General features: G+C 47.7%; 1 protein-coding gene across 4 annotated transcripts in view; it reads right to left on the bottom strand.

The window, feature by feature from the left end:
• Window positions 1–21185, bottom strand: part of INSR (insulin receptor) — a 115432-nt gene that overhangs the window by 32905 nt on the left and 61342 nt on the right. For all 4 annotated transcript variants that reach the window (XM_039858272.1, XM_039858281.1, XM_039858298.1 and 1 more), the window contains exons 3-8: window positions 13442–13763; window positions 8280–8428; window positions 7088–7232; window positions 3563–3777; window positions 2460–2586; window positions 1192–1442 (exon numbers count right to left, since the gene is read on the bottom strand). In XM_039858272.1, coding sequence (XP_039714206.1) covers window positions 1192–1442; window positions 2460–2586; window positions 3563–3777; window positions 7088–7232; window positions 8280–8428; window positions 13442–13763 — 1209 coding nt within the window. The remainder of the gene's footprint in view (window positions 1–1191; window positions 1443–2459; window positions 2587–3562; window positions 3778–7087; window positions 7233–8279; window positions 8429–13441; window positions 13764–21185) is intronic.

Raw genomic sequence — 21185 nt, 5'->3', positions numbered from 1 at the left:
AACTGGAGACACTGAATGTTCACCCAAGAGCATGAGTCACAAAATTACAGTCCATTCCTACTACAGGTATGTAGATTGTATAGCCATTCATTCATCCATTTATGCCACAAACATTTGTCCAGCTCCAGCCCTGTGTCAAGCTCTCTCTGTTCTGGGCACTGGATAGACGCTGGGGAAAGGGAGGGTGGTGAAGAGACAGACAAACTCACATTTTCTGGTTAACATTCGCCCCAAATTGAACCCAGTCACATGGCAAATTTCAGCAGCTAGACGCCATTCCATCCTGTCACTGAGCTGGCAGCTCATCTGACATCCCCCCTCAAAATGTACCAGCTTTGGGCTCCACAAAACCTTCCCTCGAGGATGAAGGTGGACTAGAGAGTTGGTGAAGGGTGGAGGTGGGGGTCTCAAGGCAGAGGACACAGTGTGTCCAAAGGCCTAGGAGCTGGAAGTTTCTGGAAACTGCAGGTCCTTTGGTATCACTGGAGGAGACAGGGTGAGAAGGCAAGTTTGAAATCTATCCTATAGGATATGGTTTCTCACCCTTGGCACTCCTGACATCTGGGCCAGACAATTCTTTGTTGTGGGGACCTGTCCCGTGCATCGTAGGGTGTTGAGCAGCATCCCCGGCCTCCACCCACTAGATGCCAGTAGTACCACTTCCACAATCACAACCAAAATGTCTCAAGATATCGCCAAGTGTCCCCTAGGGGGCAGACTCTCCCCCCACCCCCACCCCACCCCACCCCAGTCAGCCCTGAGAACTACTGCTGAAGAAAGACTCAGGCTTTATAAATACAACTAAATGGTTCTGAAATATTCCAGCACCTCCCTCTCCCCATGCCCCCACCAAAAAAAAAAAAAAAAATGGGGACGGGGAAGGGGTACAGAGATGAAACAAAAAAGACCAAATGTTGATAACTGTTGAAGCTGGGAGACAGTTCATGGGATTCGCTCTTCTTTCTACTTTTGTGATGATCTGAAAACGTTCCACAATGGGAAGAAAGATTTAAACCGCCCAGGCGAATGACTGCCACTGCGTTATCTTCTGAAATTGTAAAGCTCAGCACCCGGCTCTTGCAGAAGCCAATGACCATGCAAAAAAGCACTTCATACAACATCACCATATCAGCCTGTTAAAGGCAAGACGTCCGATTCATGCACGAATTCATATTCACACAGAAAACTTACTGGTGGCATCTGTCTGGACATAGATGATGTCGCTCTTGGCCCCATATGTGCGACGTTCATCAGAAAAGGTGACCAAGGTCTTGACGAAGATGGCATACTGGGTCCACGGCTTCAGACCCCGCATCAGCCACCCGGGGTGGCTCTGTGACTTAGGGTCGTTGGACCTCAAAGGTGGGTCAATGTCCACCACCGTCCAGCTGTTGGAGCCGCATGCATCCTGCCCATCGAACTCTGTCACATTCTGATAAGGGCTTTCGAAGTGAAATAGGAGAAAGCAGTTACCATTATTCAACTATCGCTCTGAGATGCGGCCAGGGGAAATTACATCCTACAGGGTTGCACCCTCTTCACCAACCTTACGCCACAAGGAACAGTGACACGGAGACAGCTGAAGAAAAAGGAACCACTTCTTCTGATGTCTCAATAATAATATTATTTAATGTTAATAATATTGATTAATAATAAATCAATATATAAGTATATATTTTATTATGTATTACATAATACTAATAAATATTAAATAATGTCTAGTAAGTAACAATAATATTAAATAAGATTTAATAAATAATAATATTACTTCCCAATAACAATGGTGATGATAACGATAATAGCAGCTACGTCGTTAGTTATTGGTAAGATTACATGAGAGAATACGGGCAACTTCTCAGCACACGGCTTGAGAGGGAGCTATTATTAAATTTAACACTATCACCACTTTCATTATCTTCCTTTAAAATTCCAGCACAGTCACATACTCAAAGCGACCAGGTGTTGTTTAATGGGGACAGAACATCAGTTTGGGAAGATGAGAAAGTTCTGGAGATGGACGGTGGGATTGGCTACACAACCTAATGAATGTACTTAAAGCCACAGGGCTGGATGCTTAAAAACAATTTAAATGGTCAATTTTTACCACAATTTTTTAAATGTTGGAAAAATACAAAATAGATTTTTTAAAAAATATTTTTTAAACCTATTAAGTAAACTGAGTGACTTTTGTTGAGGACGTCTGATGAGATGTACATATAAGAGGGAAAATGGAATATTGCTATAAGAAATTGGCCACTCTGAACCTCCGAAAGAAACCTGTCTGCTTCATTCCGGCTTTTGACAAAATGGGACATGACTGACTTTGTACACCCTCGACTGGTGCGATCGTAAAAAGGTGCCTATGATATTTATGCCACAAGCGGGAAGGAGATAGAGAAGCCTCGGGGGGGACAGCTGAGCACACACGCAACACGCACACCTCTCTACCCTCTACTTACGCCTCTTTGTAGAACAGCATGAAGCCTAGGAGGTCTCGGAAGTCGGGGGGCCAGTACGGCTCCCATTTCAGCAAGATCTTGTCAAAAGACGTCCGAATGTTAGAAAATTTAAGTAATTCATTTTCACCTAGAAAAGTTTAAAGAAAAAAAGGAAGCAATATCAGTATTTCATAATTTGTTTCAGCCCAAAGTGGGGATCCTCCACCCCCAAGAGTGTCCATGAGAAGGGAGATCTCAACCTCCTGCTCAGAGGACGGGTCTCATCCCCATGTGCATCTCCCCACGTTCACAGGGTCTCACCCCCGCGCGCGTCTCCCCGCGTTCAGAGGCAAGAACGGCACGTGGAAATTGGCCCCTTCCTCCAGCCAGTTACCTGGCCAGATGCTCAACTGAGTAACAGCAGTTGGCGCCAATGTGAGAAGGACAACTGGTCAATATTTAGGGATTTTTAAGAGTCACATTTGTCCTGACACAATTTTATTATGCATATGGACTTTCAAGCCTGACCCATGAGAAGCCGTAACTCCTGTGCAAATGAGCACACGCTAAGTGAATTTAGAGAGTGTGCAGATCCATATGCCTTGGGCAGACGATGCCAAGGAGAGAGTAACTGCCTCTGCCCGGAACACAAGCCTTCCCTCAAGCTCCACCCCAACCACACTCTCTCCCTCCCCTGAATTCTCACAACTTGGACCACATCCTGCCACAAGGAACCAACCTGCATGTGAGTATTATAGAATCCCAGTTCAATGCTCAGAAAGCCCTTCAAGAGAGAACCTGTCAGAGGACGGCAATCGGCCGACAGCCTCCAGCCGTAGCAACCGCAGGACCTGCCGTAGCATTTGAGTCAAGGCCATACATAAGGAGGTGTCATTCATTCATTCATTCATTCGATGCGTATGTGGCATCTTCCAGTATCAGGCACTGTATCAGGTGCAGCAGGCACAGAGTCAAGATGTACAACACCGGCCCTCAGCGTACCAGAAAGCCTATCACACACGCAGTTGCTCGAGCTCACTGGGGGTTACTGGGGTGGCTATTGAGGGGCGGGGAGCCACGTCATCTGGTCCACAGGCCTGAAGGACCAGGGCATCACCACTTACAGGATGCCTGGTCCCCATTGGTCTTCAGGGCGATGTCATTCCTCTCCTGGCGCCCCTTGGTTCCTGAAACTTCCTCCATCTTGTGAATTTCCGACAAGCAGAGTTTGGGATTATAGTGGAAGAAGAGTTTCCCCTGAGAGATGGTGAGGTGGTGTTTGCTCCAGTCCCACAGCTGCCTCAGGTTCTGGTTGTCCAAGGCATAGAAAGAGTAGTTCCTACGGGAACACACACCATAGTCGGTCATCTTGTCACCTCCAGCTCCAAGATGGCAGGGCCACGGCTGGAGTGCATCCCGTTCAGCCCTACAGACCCAGCCCTAACCACCTGCTTGGTACATACGCAGTGAGTGCTGAATGTGGGGGAGGACGGGAGGGACAACGGACCTTGAGGAAGTGTTCGTGCCGGGGAAGCTGTCTGAGCTCCACCTTGTGGGGTAGGAGAGAAAGACTGCGATGGACTGAGACACGGGTTTTACAGAGGGGACAGACTGAAGACACAGAGGCACCTGAGCTGGGCCCAAGGGAAAGCACAGGAGCCTGCTCTGGCCAACAAGTGACAGACAGCAAACGAGACCGGAGAGCTGCAACGGGCCAACCCCTCTGGTGCTGTGCATGACATACCAACACCGAGAACACGTGCCGTTCCTTCGTGGGCAGAGGGCGCCACCGAAGGTTTTGGAACAACTCAGTAACTCGATTAGACTTGGGCTTCAGAACTATTAGCGGGTCACTAGCACACGACAGATGGGAGGAGGGGAGCATTAGACTTGTGACGTCCAACACGGAAACCACTAGCCACCTCCGGCGACTGAGCGCCTGAAACGTGGCCATTCTGAACAGTACTAGAACTGAAAACGTGGGTTTTACAGACTTAGCCTGCAGAATACGGGAGTAAAAGATCTTCTTCATAATTGGCTGTATACTGGTTCTAATTTGAAATGACATTTTAGATGTCATAAGTTAAGTAAAATGTATTATTTTTTGTTTCAACTTTTTTTAATTTTATTAAATTTATGAGGTGATGCTGATTAATAAAATTACGAAGGTTTCTATTTTTTGTTGTTGTTAAATTACAAAGGTTTCAAATGCACAATTCTATAATACATCATCCTCTGTATACTGCATTCTGTGTCCACCACCCAAAATCAAGTCTCCTTCCGTCACCTTGTATTCGACCCCCTTTACCCTTTTCTACCTCCCTCCACCCCGCTTCCCCTCTGGTAACCACCATACTGTTGTCTGTGTCTGAGTTTTTGTTTGTTTGTCTTAACTGCAAGAGATAAAACTGAAAGCAACAAAGTGCATCATTAAAACTCGTTTCACCTGTTTCTTTTAAAGTTTTCTAAATGTGGCTACTAGAACATTTAAGAACATATGCGACTTGCATTACATTTCTGTTGGACAGCACTGGTTTAGGTCTAGGATGCTCACCGGAATAATCCAAATGAAAGGTTTAAACTTCAACAAAAAGGTAGTTTTAGGGCGGAAAAATCAACGTGAGCTGGTGAGTGATTCAAGATGGTAGTCTAAGCAATTCTGTGGATGGCTTCTCAGAAGCCATTTGCAAACCGCCCCCCTTCCCCTTGCCTTCCTCTATTGTACAGACTGCAAAAGGTAAATATTCGCTCTCCCAGACTCTCTTGCTGTCACATGGCCCAGTTCCAGCCAAGGAGATATAAACAGAAATCGATGTTGGGGGCGAGAGTGTGGGAAGTTCCAGGCAAGACTTTCTTAAAGAGACAGTCTCAGCTGGCATACACCTTTGTCCCTTTTCCCGTTCCTGTTGGTTCTACAGACGTAAGGTTGAGGGTGAGGCAGCCATCTCGTGACCGTGTGAGGAACACAAAGATGGAAAAAACTGGGGTCTTATCCTTGATGGCATTGTTGGACAGCCCTCCTCAGACTTGTCTGTGAGTCTATCTTATCTGCATGAAACATAGCTGGTCTGGATTTCTGTTGTTTCAATATCTGAAACAGGGTCAGTGTAACCTCTAGGAGTACAGATCTGAGAAATAAGGATGAAGCAGGGCAAGAAGGGGAGTTCCATTTTGTACATGTTGCATTTGAGGCTCCTGGGGGTCACCCAGCTAGAGACAAGCTTGGGGGCTGGGGGTCTCAGCACTGGCCATCACTAGAGAGATGGCTGGGGCTGGGAGCCCATGACACCAACTCTCGGAGGCAGGTAGAGGGCAGGGGAGCCTGGGAGGAGAATGGGGGAGGAAATCAAGGGAGGCCAGCAGAATATCTTGAGGAGGTAGAACACTATGGGCTTGAGGTGAGATTTCAGCAAGGAATAGGAACAGGAAGCACCAAGGGGGCCAGGAAGTGAGAAGGTACCAGATGCATCGATTGGAGGCTCCTGCTTAGGCCAGCTCACACGGAAGCCCAGAGCGCCAGACAGACACTTATTTCATTCCCAACAGTGCCTCTGGAGGGCACAAAGTTAGTTAGGGTATACCCCCTGCGACGTCTAAGAGTGACTGTAAAATGGGTGTCACCTGCCTGAGCTGGATCTTCAAACATATTCCAACACACATCCCTTCCTCTCAATTCTGCTCTAAGCGCTTTCTCCTGATAAATGTTTTTTGGCTTTAAAAACCCCTAAGTCACAGCATGCTGACTATGGTTAACACTATATTTAATATTTGACGGCTGCTAAGAGAGTAGATCTTAAAAGTTCTCGTCACAAGAAAAAAATTTTTCTGTAACTGTGTGGTGGCAGATGTTAACTAGATTCATTCTAGTGATCATTTCACAATGGATACAAATATGAAATCATGCACGATATTGTACACATGAAACTAATACATTATATGTCCATTATACCTCAATTAAAAAAAAAAAACCCCTAAGTTTTTCTATTCCCTCCCCCAGTTTTATTGAGATATAATTGACATAGAACATTATTAGTTTTAGTTGTACAACATAATACTTTGATATAGGTATATATTGCAAAACGATTATCACACTTCGTTAATACCCATCACCTTACATAGTTAAAATTTTTTTTCTTGTCATGAGAACTTTTAAGATTCTTAGCAACTTCCGAATATACAGTATAGTATTATTAATTAAAGTCACCATACTGTACATCCCCAGGACTTATTTATTTTACAACTGGAAGCTTGTGCCTTTTGATACACTTCATCCAATCTGCCTGCCTCTACCCCCTGCCTCTGACAACCACCAACTTGTTCCCTGTATCTGTGAGCTTGGGTTGTTTTTTTTTTAGATTCTACATATAAGTGAGGTCATATAGCATACATCTTTCTCTATCTGACTTATTTCACTGAGCATAATGCCCTCAAGGTCCATCCATGTTGTCATGTTGTTGCAAGTGGCAGGATTTCCTTCCTTTTTATGAATAATATTCCTGAATAATATTCCGTTGTGTATATATACCACATTTTCTTTACCACACTTAGGTTGTTTCCATGTCCTGGCGAAAACCCCTAACTTTTTCTAACTCGCGAACTTCTTAGTTGGCATTCCGGCCACAGACACAGAAGAAGCGAGACCCACATACCCGACTTCCAAGGTATCCCCCCGAATCAGACGTAGCTTCCGGAAGAAGGCAAGAGACACGAGGGCGTAGGAACGGCGGATTTTCAGATACCCTGAAATTTCTTCAATGAGGCCGAGGTTGGCCTCTAGCTCAGCTGCCAGATTGTCTAAGAAAGGGAGAGAATATCAAGTGAGTTTTTACAGAAATATTTTAATCTTCCCATAATTTCCCACAGTGAGGAGTTAAATTACAAATGACTAAGATGAATCTGCTCAAAATGAGCCATACTTAATTAAAATACAGTCCAAAGCCCTTACTACAGGGTGGACAAGTCCCTAAACAAGTGACCACTGCTCTCTGTCTCCTCTCATTCCTTGCTCCCCCTCCTCCAGGCACGTGGGTCTTCCCAGTGTCCCTTCAACAGACCAGACGCACTCCTGCCTCAGGACTTTGCCTGGCCACCTCCTTGGCCCAGACTATCACTGTCCCCTCCATCTGCTTGGTTTGCTCCATTGCTAACCCAAAGCATGGCTCCTCTCACTGGAAACTCTTCTAAAAGAGCAACCTCCTTATTCTCTGTTTCAGAGGCTCGCAAACCCAGTCTGCACGCTTCATAAATAAAGTTTTATTGGCACAGAGCAACGCCCATTTGGCAGAAGTGAGTAATGATGACACACCCTCTCGCCCACAAGGCTGAATATATTTATTACACGGCCTCTTTATAAGGAAAAGCTGCCAACCCGCGACCGCTCCCTCCCCTCCCCTAGTCTGCTTCCCTTCATCGAAGACATCCGCCTGGGTTTACATTAGACACTGACTTGCTTATTTGCAAGACCCATCGTGCACGGACTTTGCCTTGTTCACTGTGAGTACTCCACAAATGTTTGCTGAATAAACAAACAAAGAAATGCCTTTTTGCCTGTGACAGTATTTCTGAAGACACGGTCCCCAAACCTGCAACAGGGTGTGTTGCCTGATTGTTAAAAACACAAATTCCAGATGCCCCAGCTCCCAACATGGAAAATCAGAATCTCAAGTGCAGGAAATGTGGATTTCAGGTTTGGAAGCAAATGTTTAGTAGACTCTGCTGATCAGAGAACCACTCAGGATGGTCTTAAAATCCCCTAAGTAGCATGAAGCAGAATCTGACCATTTTCCCTCTCTGCTCACAGGGAAGGTGGACCTCAGCAGGCCATTCCCCCCACACACTCACTGCCCCCTCGAATGTTGATGATAAGGCTCCCATTGATGACGGTGCAGCCTCGGAGCTCCTGGGCGGATGTCACCGAGTCGATGGTCTTCTCTCCTTCCAGGAGGTGACAGACCTTGGGACAAGGGCCTAGACACGGAGTACACATCAGGCTGAGGAAAGAGCGGAGAGAGAGGGGTCAGGGCACACAGGACCCCCATACACCAGGCAGACGGCACATCGCACAGGGTCTCAAGCGATGGGACTTCCCGCCGTTACCCACAGCACTGCTGACACTTGGGGCCAGAGAGCTCTCCGTTGTGGGAGGCCGTACTGTACGCTAAGGGTGCTGAGCAGCATCCCTGGGCTCCACTCACTTGATCCCAGTAGCACCCCCACTGAAGGCATGACAGCTAAAGCCTTGCCCCTGGAGGGAGAAGGGCAAATCGCCCCAGGTAAGACCCACCGCCTAGGATGACAGGCTTATGCCCTTTGTCCGCGGAGGTGAGTCCTACAGCATTCCTCTAAAGTCAGGAGACTAAGGCTTTTCCCCGACGTGACGGGCTCCTGCTCTACTCCAGATATGTAGGATTCACGCTGCACCCTGTGGAGACGGGACTCACACTATCACGCGAATGGATGGGACCCCTAGAGTTACCATGGTGACAGAATGATGCCGAGCTGGTGGGCCTTATGTGGGACTCGCTTTGCTGCTATGCCAAAGTGGCTGAACTGATGCTGGCACCCCAAGGTGGCAGAATTCAGGCTGTTACTCCACGGAGATAGGAGGCTTGTTCTGTGTGGGGTCTGATGTGCCCAGGGCTACGACAGGACCTCACAGCTGATGGAGGGTGCCCGGGGCAGACTTCGGCTCCGCTCGCCTGCAGCCTGTTTCTAAGAGGGCATTACTATATTGTTGGCATGGGGCAGGGAGTCGGGGAGAGGCTGCCTGAGAACTAAACCAAGGGAGGGAGAAATAAAGCCAAAGATGGAAACAAACAGCTCATGTGCATCACTTGAGCTCCTGGATACAGGTGATCGGAAGCTATCCCCTGAACTTTTTGGTGATAGGCATCAGTAAACTCCTTTCGTCTTGCTTCAGCCAGTTTGGGTTGGGATTCTGCTGCAAGCGACTTTGACATTCCCAACTGTTACACGCTTGAGTCTCAGTCTCCTCCCCTGTGAGAGGACAGCACCCACTCTTGCAGGTGGAGATGAGGACTAAATGATATGCAAACGCCTAACACACTTGGCACATAGAAAACAAAGACCATTAGTCACTGCTGCGAGGATCACTTTTCATTCTCAGTATTGTTGCTACTGTTATTTCCACACCTCTGTGTGTGCAATTCTTCACAACGATCTTTGTGATGGTGGTAAAATAAAGAACATAGTTGGTCTCTGTCCGAGATCCTGGCTCAGAGCTTCAAAAGCTCTTAGAATTTCCCAAGTGATAGGAGCATCTTCATTATGCTAATGAGGTGACCTGTGCTGGTCCCTATGTCGCTTCAGGATGAGGGCTGGTCACCAGAAAGACCAAATATGTGGTTAGAGGGCTGGGCATTTTATCCGCTTGACCTCCAGAGAGAGGAGCGGGGCTGGAGACAGAGCTCGTCCCGGGGTCAATCGGTCACAACAGGAAACGAAGCCCAAGCAAAGCTCTGGACTCCATCTCAGTGGGCTTTTCTGGCCGGTGAACACTTGATGTGCTGGGAGGGTGACGCCCCCGACTCCGGCTCTGTGTCCGAACGCTCCCAGACCCTGCCCTACGGCACCAGGGCACCGAAACACAAAGCCATGCTTTAAGTGTCCGCAGCGTAAGTGCCTGACAGTGAGCACTTTGATTGCCCAGGCATCCATTTCAAAAGACATCCGTCTAGAATAAACACAACGCCAGCACATACACAGCTACAAGCAAAATGAAGAATCAGATGAGGAATCAGGCTGCTCCCACCCATGAAGGACCCTCTCGCATAAAGCTCTGGGGCATCTAGACAACTGACCACTTGGGTGACCCCATTTCTCCCTTCCAGCACCCTAATTCCTGCTCTTAAGCTTCAAGTTAGCCAAGAAAGAAAGAATCCAGGAAACCACAGATGCCCTACCCCAGACCCTATTTCATAGGCAGAGCCCCAGGGTCGTCCCCCGCCCTCTTTCTCTCTGCCACTCTATGGCCTTGCTGGGGGGCCCTCAGGTGTACCATGCACCCTTCAGGACCTGTGAGTAATAAATCTCCTTCTTCAAAGTTCCCTGATGGTTTCTTGCTGAAGTGCATCCTGTGATCATAATAAGAACCTTGAGCCATAAACAGGAGCCCCTGTGGGGTGTGTCTGTGGGGCTCGCTGGGGGTGACGTGTGCCGGGGGAGCGAGGCAGGCATTCCTAAGGCCCTACCATCAGTCGGCTTGGTACTGACAGAATAAACAGTACAGCTTTACTTTAGTTCTGTGAGTTCTGGCGAATCACTGAACCCAAGGGGTTCATGAGAACCCCCAAATTTATATCCAGGCAGTTAGTGTCAAACCATAGTGCAGCACGCCCAGGTGGTACCGGGACAGCTGGGGCGGAAGCAGAGTCTGACCCCATGTTTGGGTCGTTTCTTTGGTTCTACAAACATTCGCGGAGCACATATCATGTGACAGGTGACACTCAAAGCTCGGGGTCCGCAAAGTGCAGCCCATGTGCCAAATCCAGCCGGCCACCTGTTTTTTGTAAATAACGTTATATACAGCCACACCCATTGGTTTATGGATTATCCAAGGCTGTTCTCCATAAGGACAGAGTAGAGGAGCTGCAGCAGAGACCATATGGCCTTCAGAGCCAAAAATATTTACTATCTGGACCTTCGCCAATGCCTGCTCTAAGCCACAGGCACACATGAGTGAACAAAACAATCGACTCTCCGTGTGGGAGATTACAAATGGTCACACGTTCTCCTCAGCCTTCCCACGGAGAAGCGGGGTCTGTTTCCTCATGTAGCGAATCTGGGCTTGGCCGTATGAATCGCTTTGGCTGATGGGACATTAGCAAATGTGACGTAAGCAGAGGCTTGAAAAGTACTTGCACATTAGAGCATGCTCTCCCTGGCTGCTGGGATGAGAAACCACGTGCAAAGGCCTCAGCCACCCACCCTCCTGAGCCGTGACAGGCTATCCTCTACCAGCCGATCAGGGCCGACCCGGCCCACGCCAGACCCACAAAATCATTAGAAACCGTAAATGAGAGTTAAATCACTAAGTACTGGGGTGGTTTGTTATGCAGCATGAGCTAACTGATACATTTGTCAAGCATATGGTCTTGTTGAGGAGTCTTAGTAGGATTATGATTAAAATGTCAGCTAGTGGGAAATGCCACGAAAAGAGTTAAAACTGAGTGATGGGCCAAAAAGTAGCTGGATGGCTAATTCAGACAGGGAAGGGTTCTCAGAGGAAGTGACTTGTAAGCTGTGACCTGCATGACAAGAAGAAGCTGGCCACGCAAAGAGCAAGAGGCAGAGCATTCTAGGGGGAAAAGGGATGCCCTGCACCCATCCACGCTGAACATTCACCCCAAATACCGAGTCCTCCTCATCTCAGGAAAGAGCACCCACTGCTCCCGCCAGGTATCTCGGGGTGACCAGGGACAGGGAGACCTTATAATGAATCCATGTGCGCTCCAAACACATCAAGAACTACTTCCCGGCGAAGCCGCAAGAATGGAAGCAAGCACATCTGGTCTTGTTTGCTAGCAGACCGCGTGAGAAAATGCGACGGTACTAATGTCTTTCACAAAATAAAACGAAGGCTTCAGAAAGAAAAACAGTAATTTTTTTAAAAACCCACAAAGTACCACAGTGCCATGATGGGTCGTAATTAGCATCTCTCACTTCGCCCTCTTTCATTCAGTAAGGGCCATAGGCATCGCGGGATGCGGCTGTTCCCTGCAGCTTTGGTTCTGGGGACACCGCACCATCAGAAGGCATCAGAGGCAGCTGCCATGCTTCTCAGGTCTTAGTCATGCTGAGGGGGTACTACCTTTTACTTAAAGCCAATGTTAAACAAACATCTTACCAGACGTTAATAGCCACATTTCGTTTCAAACAAACAAACAAATCCAGAAATGAATCAAAAGGAATATAGTCATTTTCCCAACCTTACTGATAAACCGGCCCCCAAAAAGAAAAACAGCTCTGTCTGGCACGCCAAAGTGATTTATATCACCTATTTTTGGTCAACAAAGCCACATGACAGCTTTTATCAAAAATGAATAAAACGAAACATATTGTACTTGCAGGTTTCACAAACACTCAAAGCGAGGCTCCTAAGAACTGAAATAAAGATTGTTTTTCTTCCTATCCTCCCCACCCGGGGAATAAAATTTCCCACCAGAACACTCTTGCTTGGCTAATTCTCAAGTCTGAAGAGGAACATTTTTTATATAAGCAGGTTGGCCCAAGGCCCCTCGGCATGTGTCTGTTTCTGATTTGTTTTTGTGTTGTTCTGTGGAGGTTTTTTTTTTTCCAAACACAAAACCCAGGAAACAAATTTTTTAAACTTGGTTACTGCCCCAAGATACCAAAATAGCTCATCTAAGAAGCTAACAACATGAACAAAAAGTCCGTGATGCGTGTGGGACATCTGACTCTCGCCAAAGAGAGAAAACCCTGCTATTTCTCACCCAAATGGTAGGAAATGGTTTCATGGCACTGCGTTTCAAAATACAACAAAGCTCTGGGAATAATCGAGCACCAAGTCTCTTCCTCCTCAGCACACTGTCCGGCTCCAGATCAGAGAAAACATTAAAAAAGAAACCAGAGCTCCATCTTGGCTGGAACCAGGCAGCCACGTCAGTGGGGACCGTCCTGTAAATGTGAAGGATTCTACAGGCAGCCAAGGGCTTATGTCTATATGTCTCCTATTCCCAAGGCTGAGCACAGAAAGCTTTAAAAATCATGTACAAGAGCCAAAAATACATCCCCTTCACTGAGAAAGTTTGTCGACTCCTGCTCCAAAGACCAAGACCAAAACAGGAGGCTTCAAATGGCATCCAAGCGAACTAGCTTATCGCCGGTCAACACAGCTCTCTCACTCATCGGCACTGACCTCTGGTTTTGCATACGGTTCTAACAGGTGGTACCTCCATCGCCAGCCCGGTGTCCCTTCTCCCCTTCACAGCCCCCAACCTGCGGAACCCATGCCCAGGACTCACTTGCTGGAATTCATCGTGTATCCGGAGGGACATTCAGGGATGCACTTATTATTGTGAATGACATACTGGTGACAGCCCTGCCTCCGAGAGTTCTTGCATTTGTTGTGCAGGTGCAGGCAGAAGCTGAAGTTCACACAACGCCAGTCTTGGAAGTGGTAGTATGGGGGCGGGCAGGTCTCCACACACCGGCCGTCCAGGTAGAAGTTGCGGCAGGCCGTGCACTTGGTGGGGTCACCGGGCTCGGAGCAGTTGCCCAGGCACTCGCTGTGGCAGCAGAGGCCTTCGGCGGTGCAGCCGTGCGATTTACAGATGGTCGGGCAGACTGCAGAGAGAAAGAAAACAGCTGGTCAACGGCTTTGCCCAGTTCCTGTCTGCACAGACAGCAATGCTGGGTTAGGGAGTGCAAGCCAAACAAAATAATAACAATAACAGCCACGCGTCTACAGTGCGTGCTACGCGCTGGGCACAAAGCCATTAACAAAAGCATTAACTCATTGAAGTCCCCAAAACCATGGTGTGCTCATAAATGTTTAACGACCACTTCAAAGAGGGGACAGAGAGGCTCCAGCTTGTAGCATCTTCCCATTTCTACAGTGCAAATGCCACCAACCTGAGATTCCTGACCCCTGGGCGGGTAAGAGACACGTGGGTGCACAGCATTAAATGGCATTTCCACCATGGAGATGCGAGACTAGCCAAGAGTTCCCAAAGCATAAACACAGTCACACCCCCACCCCCCATATCTGTGAGGGATGCGCTCCAAGACCCCCAGGGACGCCTGAAACCACGAACAGCAGCGAACCCTGCACACGCCATGTTTCTTCCTGTACATGTGTGTACCCACGATCAAGTTTCATTTATATATGAGGCAAGAGCAAGAGATTAACACCCATAATAACAGCAAGAGAACAATGACAACGCTATACCGTAATAAAAGTCACACGGAGGCGGCCCTGAGAAGTAAAAGGAGGGGGCGGCTGACACACGCACGCGACACCAGGCGAGTCCGCGTCACCACCCAGACGCACGCGTGGCCCGCAGGCAGCGGGGCGCCGGACGGAGGGACGCTTCTCGGCTCGGGCAGACGGAGCCGGACGGCACGAGACTTCCCTGCGCCACCCAGAATGGCGCACGATTTAAAACATACAAACTGTTTAATTCTGGCATTTTCCATACACTGTCTGCGGACCAAGAGGAACCGAAACCTCAGAAAGCAAAACGGACAAAGGAAACGGAGATCAGTGGGGAGCTTTGAGTATTTATTACCTTCGTTTTTAACATAATTTAATTATAAAGTTATGTGATTTAAATTTTATTATTTAAATTTGAAGCTTGCTTAACACCCGATTCGCAAATTTCCTGAAAAGTAAACAACCAGCTCTAGCCAGCCAGCTCCAGCACACAGCTGCAATCCTGGTATAAAAGGATATATGATTGTCTCCATTCCTCCATTTTACAAATGGGGAAATCGAGGCACAAGATGGTTAAACAAATCACCCAAAGGTCATTTATTGCTTCCACAGACGTTTGCATGCACTGATCCAGATATTGCAGCCTCTGTGGGAACAAGGTGGCCGCAGACCCTGCCCTCAGGAGTACGGGGTCTAAGGGAGAAGGTGTTTTAGCTATTTAAACACACAATGTGTAATTGGATAGCAACAGGCATTGAGCAGGAGGTAAGGGGAGGTGCATTCCTGCAGCGAGCCTAAGGAGATAATGACAGATCTGGGGCTGGGGGCCATACTGGGCATAGATTTCATGGCTGGAGGGAGTTTCTTGTTCCATGCGACCGAAGGCTAGACTCTGCCCACTTCCTCCCCCTTCTCCTGATGTCTCACTACCCGTCGCTTACTAATTACCCCTTGATTTCGGTCCCTCGCCATTTGCCCTGGCCCTCGATGACCGTCCCAGGTGGTTGTGGACAGACGGCATCTCCAGGGCCGGACAGACTTCGGCCACAGTGGAACCTGTCCTCACTCACTCCCTGCACGGCTTGAATGGCGATTTGGGAACTGGAGAGTGTCACTCACTCCAAACCCTCGGGCCTTCCACTCACCACAGCAAACATCACGAACATCACACCCGAGTGGGCCCCAAGGACTGGGCCCAGGGACCAGAAGTGTCCCCTGAAGCCACATTCACACATGAGCAGCACCATCTCGTGGAACTTTCTGCGATGACGGAAATGTTGGCACTCCGCATGCCATCCATTGCAGTGGCCACTTGTCCCCTGTGGCTGTGGCCGGTGGTGAGCTCAGCTAGGAACCACATTTGTTTCAGCTGTGGCAAAACACACAGAGCGTAAACTGTGCCGTTTTTAAGTGTACAGTTCTGCGGCATTAAGTACATTCACGGTGTTGTGCAACCATCCCCACCATGTGTCTCCAGAACCTTTTCGCCTTCCCAAACTGACGCCGTCCTCATGAAACACTCACACCCGCTCCGTCCCCCGCACTGCCATCGACTTTCTGTCTCTATGAATCTGACTCCTCGGGGACCTCCTGTGAGTGGAATCACGTGGCATGTGTCTTTTTGTGTCTGGCTTATTTCACTTGGCATAATGTCCTCCAGGTTCGTCTATGTTATGACATACGTCAGAACTTCAGAATTTCCTTCTGCTTAAGGCTGAATACTACTCCATAGATCCATTCATCTGACCATGGCAACTGGGTCACTTCCGCCTTCTGGCCGTTGTGAACAATGCTGCTATGACCATGGGTGTGCAAACATCTCTTCAAGACTCTGCTTCCAATTCTTCTACATATATACCCAGAAGCAAAATTGTTAATTCACATGGTAATTCAATTTTTAATTGTTTGAGAATCACCATACTGTTTTCCACAGCGGCTGTATCACTTTACATTCCTGCCAAGAGTATATAGGGATGCAATTTCTACTGAAGAACCAAACTTTTAATTGTATTTTAATTTTCATTTTTATAACCACAGGTGGCTCTTGCATTGAACAGCAGCATCTTAGAGAATAAAAATAAACTCCTTGTCAATGTCAATAGGTCTCATATGTGGACCAGTGCCTGCCGGCCTCTCCGAGACCTCCCAGCCTCAGGCAGCAGCCACCTGGCCTGTTTTCTGCCCCCCACATACTCAGGCTCGGTCCTACCTCAGGACCTTTGCATGTGCTATTCTGGCTGGCTCACACCCTATCCCTTATCCTCTCACGACTGGCTCCTTCTGGTCCTTCAGGTCTCAGTACCTTAGAAAGACCTTCCCTGAGCTCCCTACTGCAAGTCAGTCCCTCCTTCTCAAGCCATGTTCTAGCACATTATCTTGTTATGTTTTTCTTATAGCACTTATCGCTCTCAAAAATCACCTTGGGTGTCTGTTGACTGGCTAGAGGGGAGCTTAGGGGGCAGGGCCGTGCACTCCTTGTACCCAGGAGGAGCTCAGCAGATACACGTCCAATTAGAAAGGAGGCAAAAGGAGGGATGATGGAGCAGTTCCAAGTCCCTCAATTTTTAGCTGATGGCTCGAGAATTCCTGCAAGAATTCCCAGTTGCAGGAGCTCCACAAACACCCTGAAAACCACATGTAAAATCTGGAGCCTCTGTGCATCAGTGCATACATACTCTTATTTCCTCCAACGATCCAGAAAGAATTAGGGAGCTGTAACAAGAGCAGGATGGGGGTTAACCCACCAATGTCCGTGTAGCTTTTTTAGGGTTCGCATACCACCCATTAGCTGCTTAATGCCAACAAAGATCCCAGCAGGAAGGGGTCAAGTAAGAGTATGTCCATTTCACGGAGGCGGGAAGACTGGCTAGGCTGAGACACATCGGGGCCCAAAGTGGAACCTCAATCTTTTGGCTCTGAATCTGATTTCCCGAGTCTAGAGAAAGACACGGCTACCCCCACGGTCCACGCAGCCCAGAGGGAGGGACGGCAGGCGCTGGGCCTCAGCGACACGTGTGCCTGCTGCCCCACGGGAAACACCGCGAAGGTTTCATGAAGAACAAACAGCAGCCTTGGCTTCCTTACTTGTAAAGCGCGGGTGGTAACAACAGTGCCTAAGCGCTGGCTTCTCTGATAGGCACACTGTAGGCGTGAGATCAGTTAGCTGCTGTGGGTGTTATCATCACCATCATTATTCTTAATGGGACCGCAAGGGCTGAAACTCAATGGCAGGAAGCAATACGCACAAGGCAGACAACAATGACAGACCCCACCCGCTGGGAGGTCACCATGAGAGTAGGAAGGGGCCCATTTCCTGGGCTGGGGCCTGGTCTCAGGGTCAGTCATTAAGCTCAGAAGAGGCGTCAGCAGAGACCTAACAAAAACTTCCTAAACACATAAGCCTTCCGGCCTAGACGATGCTGAGAAAAAAAGACGCAATGCCAGCAAACAGGCCCGAGGCTGAACACAGGACTTTTACATCTTATGCCAGAGCCCTGTCTAAAAGGCCCACCTGAGAACTATTTCATTCTCCAGCACAGGAGCTGGCAAACTTTTTCAGTAGAGGGTCACAAAGCAAATATTGGGGACACACGGTCTCTGTTGCAACTACTCCAGTCTGTGGCTGTAGCGTGAATGCAGCCCCGGACCCACTGTGTCCAATAAAACTATTTACAAAAGCAGTTGCCATCCCCCTTACCGGGCGAGACGTACCTGTGGTTAATTTACTGTTTCTATTAGGGCCTAGACTCGGGGAAGCCGGATGTCAATTTACAGACAGACACACTGTAAACCATTTTTATCCAAATAAAGAGATAGGCTCCCCCAAATGGCAGTCATATTGTCCCGTACACATCAAGCTGCCCCGTACCTAACTCCGCAATCTCATTTCAGTCATTGTAAATGCTTCGGCTTTACCATCCTGCTGGCCCCCTCACTAAAGGGTTAAAAATGTTGTTGACAGGTGTTCTTTCCTATTTTTTCCCCTAAGAGTTCTGTTTTTAACTTTTGAAGAAAATTAAACTTTGATAACGATAAGCTGACTCTGGGTGTCTCTCTCACTGTTTCCAAGTACTTTATCGTAATAGACATGTGCTCAGGATGGCTGCCCCTCACCCCCACCCCCACCCCAGGCTGAATTATGAAAACCACGTGCTGTGCAAGATGAAAAAACTGCCAATGTCGGAGGGGGCTGACTTTCCCCGTGCCCCTGGTCTTGCTCCCTGTTGTAGACATCAAATGAGTCCCAGCAGCCCAGTCACAGAGGGCCACCCCCGTGCTGTTTCTGCCAGGAAGGATGACAGCCTTTTCAAGAAAACGCCAAGCAATCGGGAGCCGTCAACCTTCCAAGCACCGGTGCATGCTCTGTGTATAGGGAAGACCTGCCCAAGCCTCCGGGGGATGGCCAGCACCAGCCCTGTCCCTCCAAATACACAAGTTCCTTCCCTGGCTATCCATCCGCCACTCCCAAGCTCCCTTGGGCTGCTGGCCCCAATTTCTTCCCAACTCTCTCTAAAGTTTCTAAAAGCCTTGTCTTCCACTGGCAGAAGCTGCCACGACCTTCCTCAAACTGTCACCTCCAGTGGCATTTTCACTATACCTTGCTGAGAAGACCAAAAACTGACCTCTCCATAAATTGGTGGAGGGGAAGAAGGTCAGAATCCTCTGACTGGGCCTCCAAAGTAGGTGCATATCCCCACCCAGCTACGCCAGCCAGCCCGGGAGAGGTCTACAAAAATGCCAACTCATTCGAGAGAGGTGCTTCAAAGCAAAGGGGGCAAGTGCGATTTGACCCAATCTTTCCACTTCTAGGAATTAGCCCGTAAAAAATAAAGGATCTGGGCACACAGACACCTGGATGAAGATATTCTCCACCATTAACCAGTTGGGTTTACAACAGCAAAAGACTGGAAACAATCTAAAGGTCCATAGCAGCAGACTGTGTAAACAAACTACTGTGGATCGAGGGGGAATAGGAGGCAGCCACAAAAAAGGAGGCGACTCTGCACATCCTGGTGCTGGAGGCACATCCAAGACAGCATTAAGCGGGAAAGCGAGCGCAGGGCAGCGTCTGGAGGACATTCATTGGCGGAAAAGGGAAGAAACACAAGTACTGGGAATACGAAATGGGACAGCTAGTTTGGAAACTAGTTTGATAGTTTCGTGTAAGGTTAAGCGTATACTTCCTATCCCGACTACACAACCGAGGGGTTCACCCAGGTGACATGAAAAGAAAAAAAAAATTTCACACGAAGACCGGTATGGGAATGTTTACAGTGGCTACCTTCATAATCACCTCAAGCTGGAAATAATCCCGGTGTCTCATCACTGGAGACAAACAGTGCACATGCACAGAATGAACACTACTGAGCAACAGAAAAAAATGAAGTGCTTCCACTCACATGACAACGTGGATGAATTTCAAATGCATATACTGAGGGTAAGAAGCCGGTCTCAAAAGCTACACACTGCTTGATTCCCTTTATATACCATCTTGGAAAAAGGCAAAACTGTAGGAGAAGTGGACAGACCCATCAGGGGTCGCCAGGGGCTGGAACTAGGGAGGCTCTGACTGCAAAGGGGCACAGGGAAATTTGGGGGGATGATGGACCCACCACATCTTGACAGTAGTGGTGGTTACATGACTGTATGTGTCAGTCAAAACTCACAGAACTTTACACCAAAAAGGGTGAATGCTGCTGTGTGTAAATTACATCTCAAAATGGGGGTAGGTGGGTAGAGACAAGACAAATGAGATCTACCTCTCTCTGCAAGGGCCACAAGAAACGTGCCCAACGACTGCCTGTGGGGAGCAAACTGGATTTTCATTGTTTATGATGTATGTGTATTACCCTTTTAAAACTCACATATATTTGGAAACAGATTTTCTAAGACTGCTAGACAATTAATGTTATTAATCAGTTATATAATTCTACCTCCCAAATATTCCAGCAAACAGAAAAGCACCAACAAGATCTTTTACACAGGTTCTCTTAAGATGATTTTTGCCTTATAACAAACTCAACGGTCAAGGGAACTAAATACCAAGTGTGAGCCTAGACTGGAAACTGGACCAGGAAAAAATACTTAATGACGGACAACATTCGCACACGAATGAGATTTATAGACAAGACAGTGGATTAAAATATTGCATCAGTTTTAATTTTCTGATTTTGATCATTGCACAGTCGTTACAAGAATTTTCTTGTTCTTAGAAAATATCCACTGAAGAATTAAGGGTCGGGGCAATGCCTACAATCGACTCTCGAATGGTTCAGAAAAATATGTAGGCACATAAGGAGTGTGCACAAATACATAAGAGACAATAAAACGGATAGGGCAGCATGTAACCATTTGATGTATCTAGGTGTAACTCTTGCAATTTTTCCCTAAACTTGAAAACTACATCAAAATTAAAAGTTACCAATTTATCCACTGTGAGGCTAAAGGCTGGAATAGCGGGAGAGACAAACCTGGCGCCGCGTTATAAATGACATGCATACAAAACTACGGCCCCCTTTTTTTCTTTGCTTTTTAAAGTTCAAATCAGTTTGATTTTTCTTAAGCTACGTGCTAAAAACAAAACCAAACCAAAAACAAAACCCACTATTAAATGTTTCCATAGCACGACATGTTAGTAACATTTTGTTACATTTCTTTCCAAAGCCTGTAGTTTAAAAAAAAAAAAAACTCAAGATTTATTATTCCAAAAATTACTGCTTTCCAGAAATTTCCAAACGGAACACTTGCGTCATGGGCCTGCAGACACATTCACCGCAGTGCCCCAGGGCTCTCCCTTGAAAGTGTGAATTTTATAAACTCCTCAAAGTGATTTA

The sequence above is a fragment of the Pteropus medius genome, unplaced genomic scaffold (assembly GCF_902729225.1).
Source record: "Pteropus medius unplaced genomic scaffold, Ma_sr-lr_union100, whole genome shotgun sequence".
Classification (NCBI taxonomy): Eukaryota; Metazoa; Chordata; class Mammalia; order Chiroptera; family Pteropodidae; genus Pteropus; species Pteropus medius.
The sequence above is the reverse complement of the archived record's forward strand: the minus strand, read 5'-3'. Positions and strand labels throughout refer to the sequence as shown.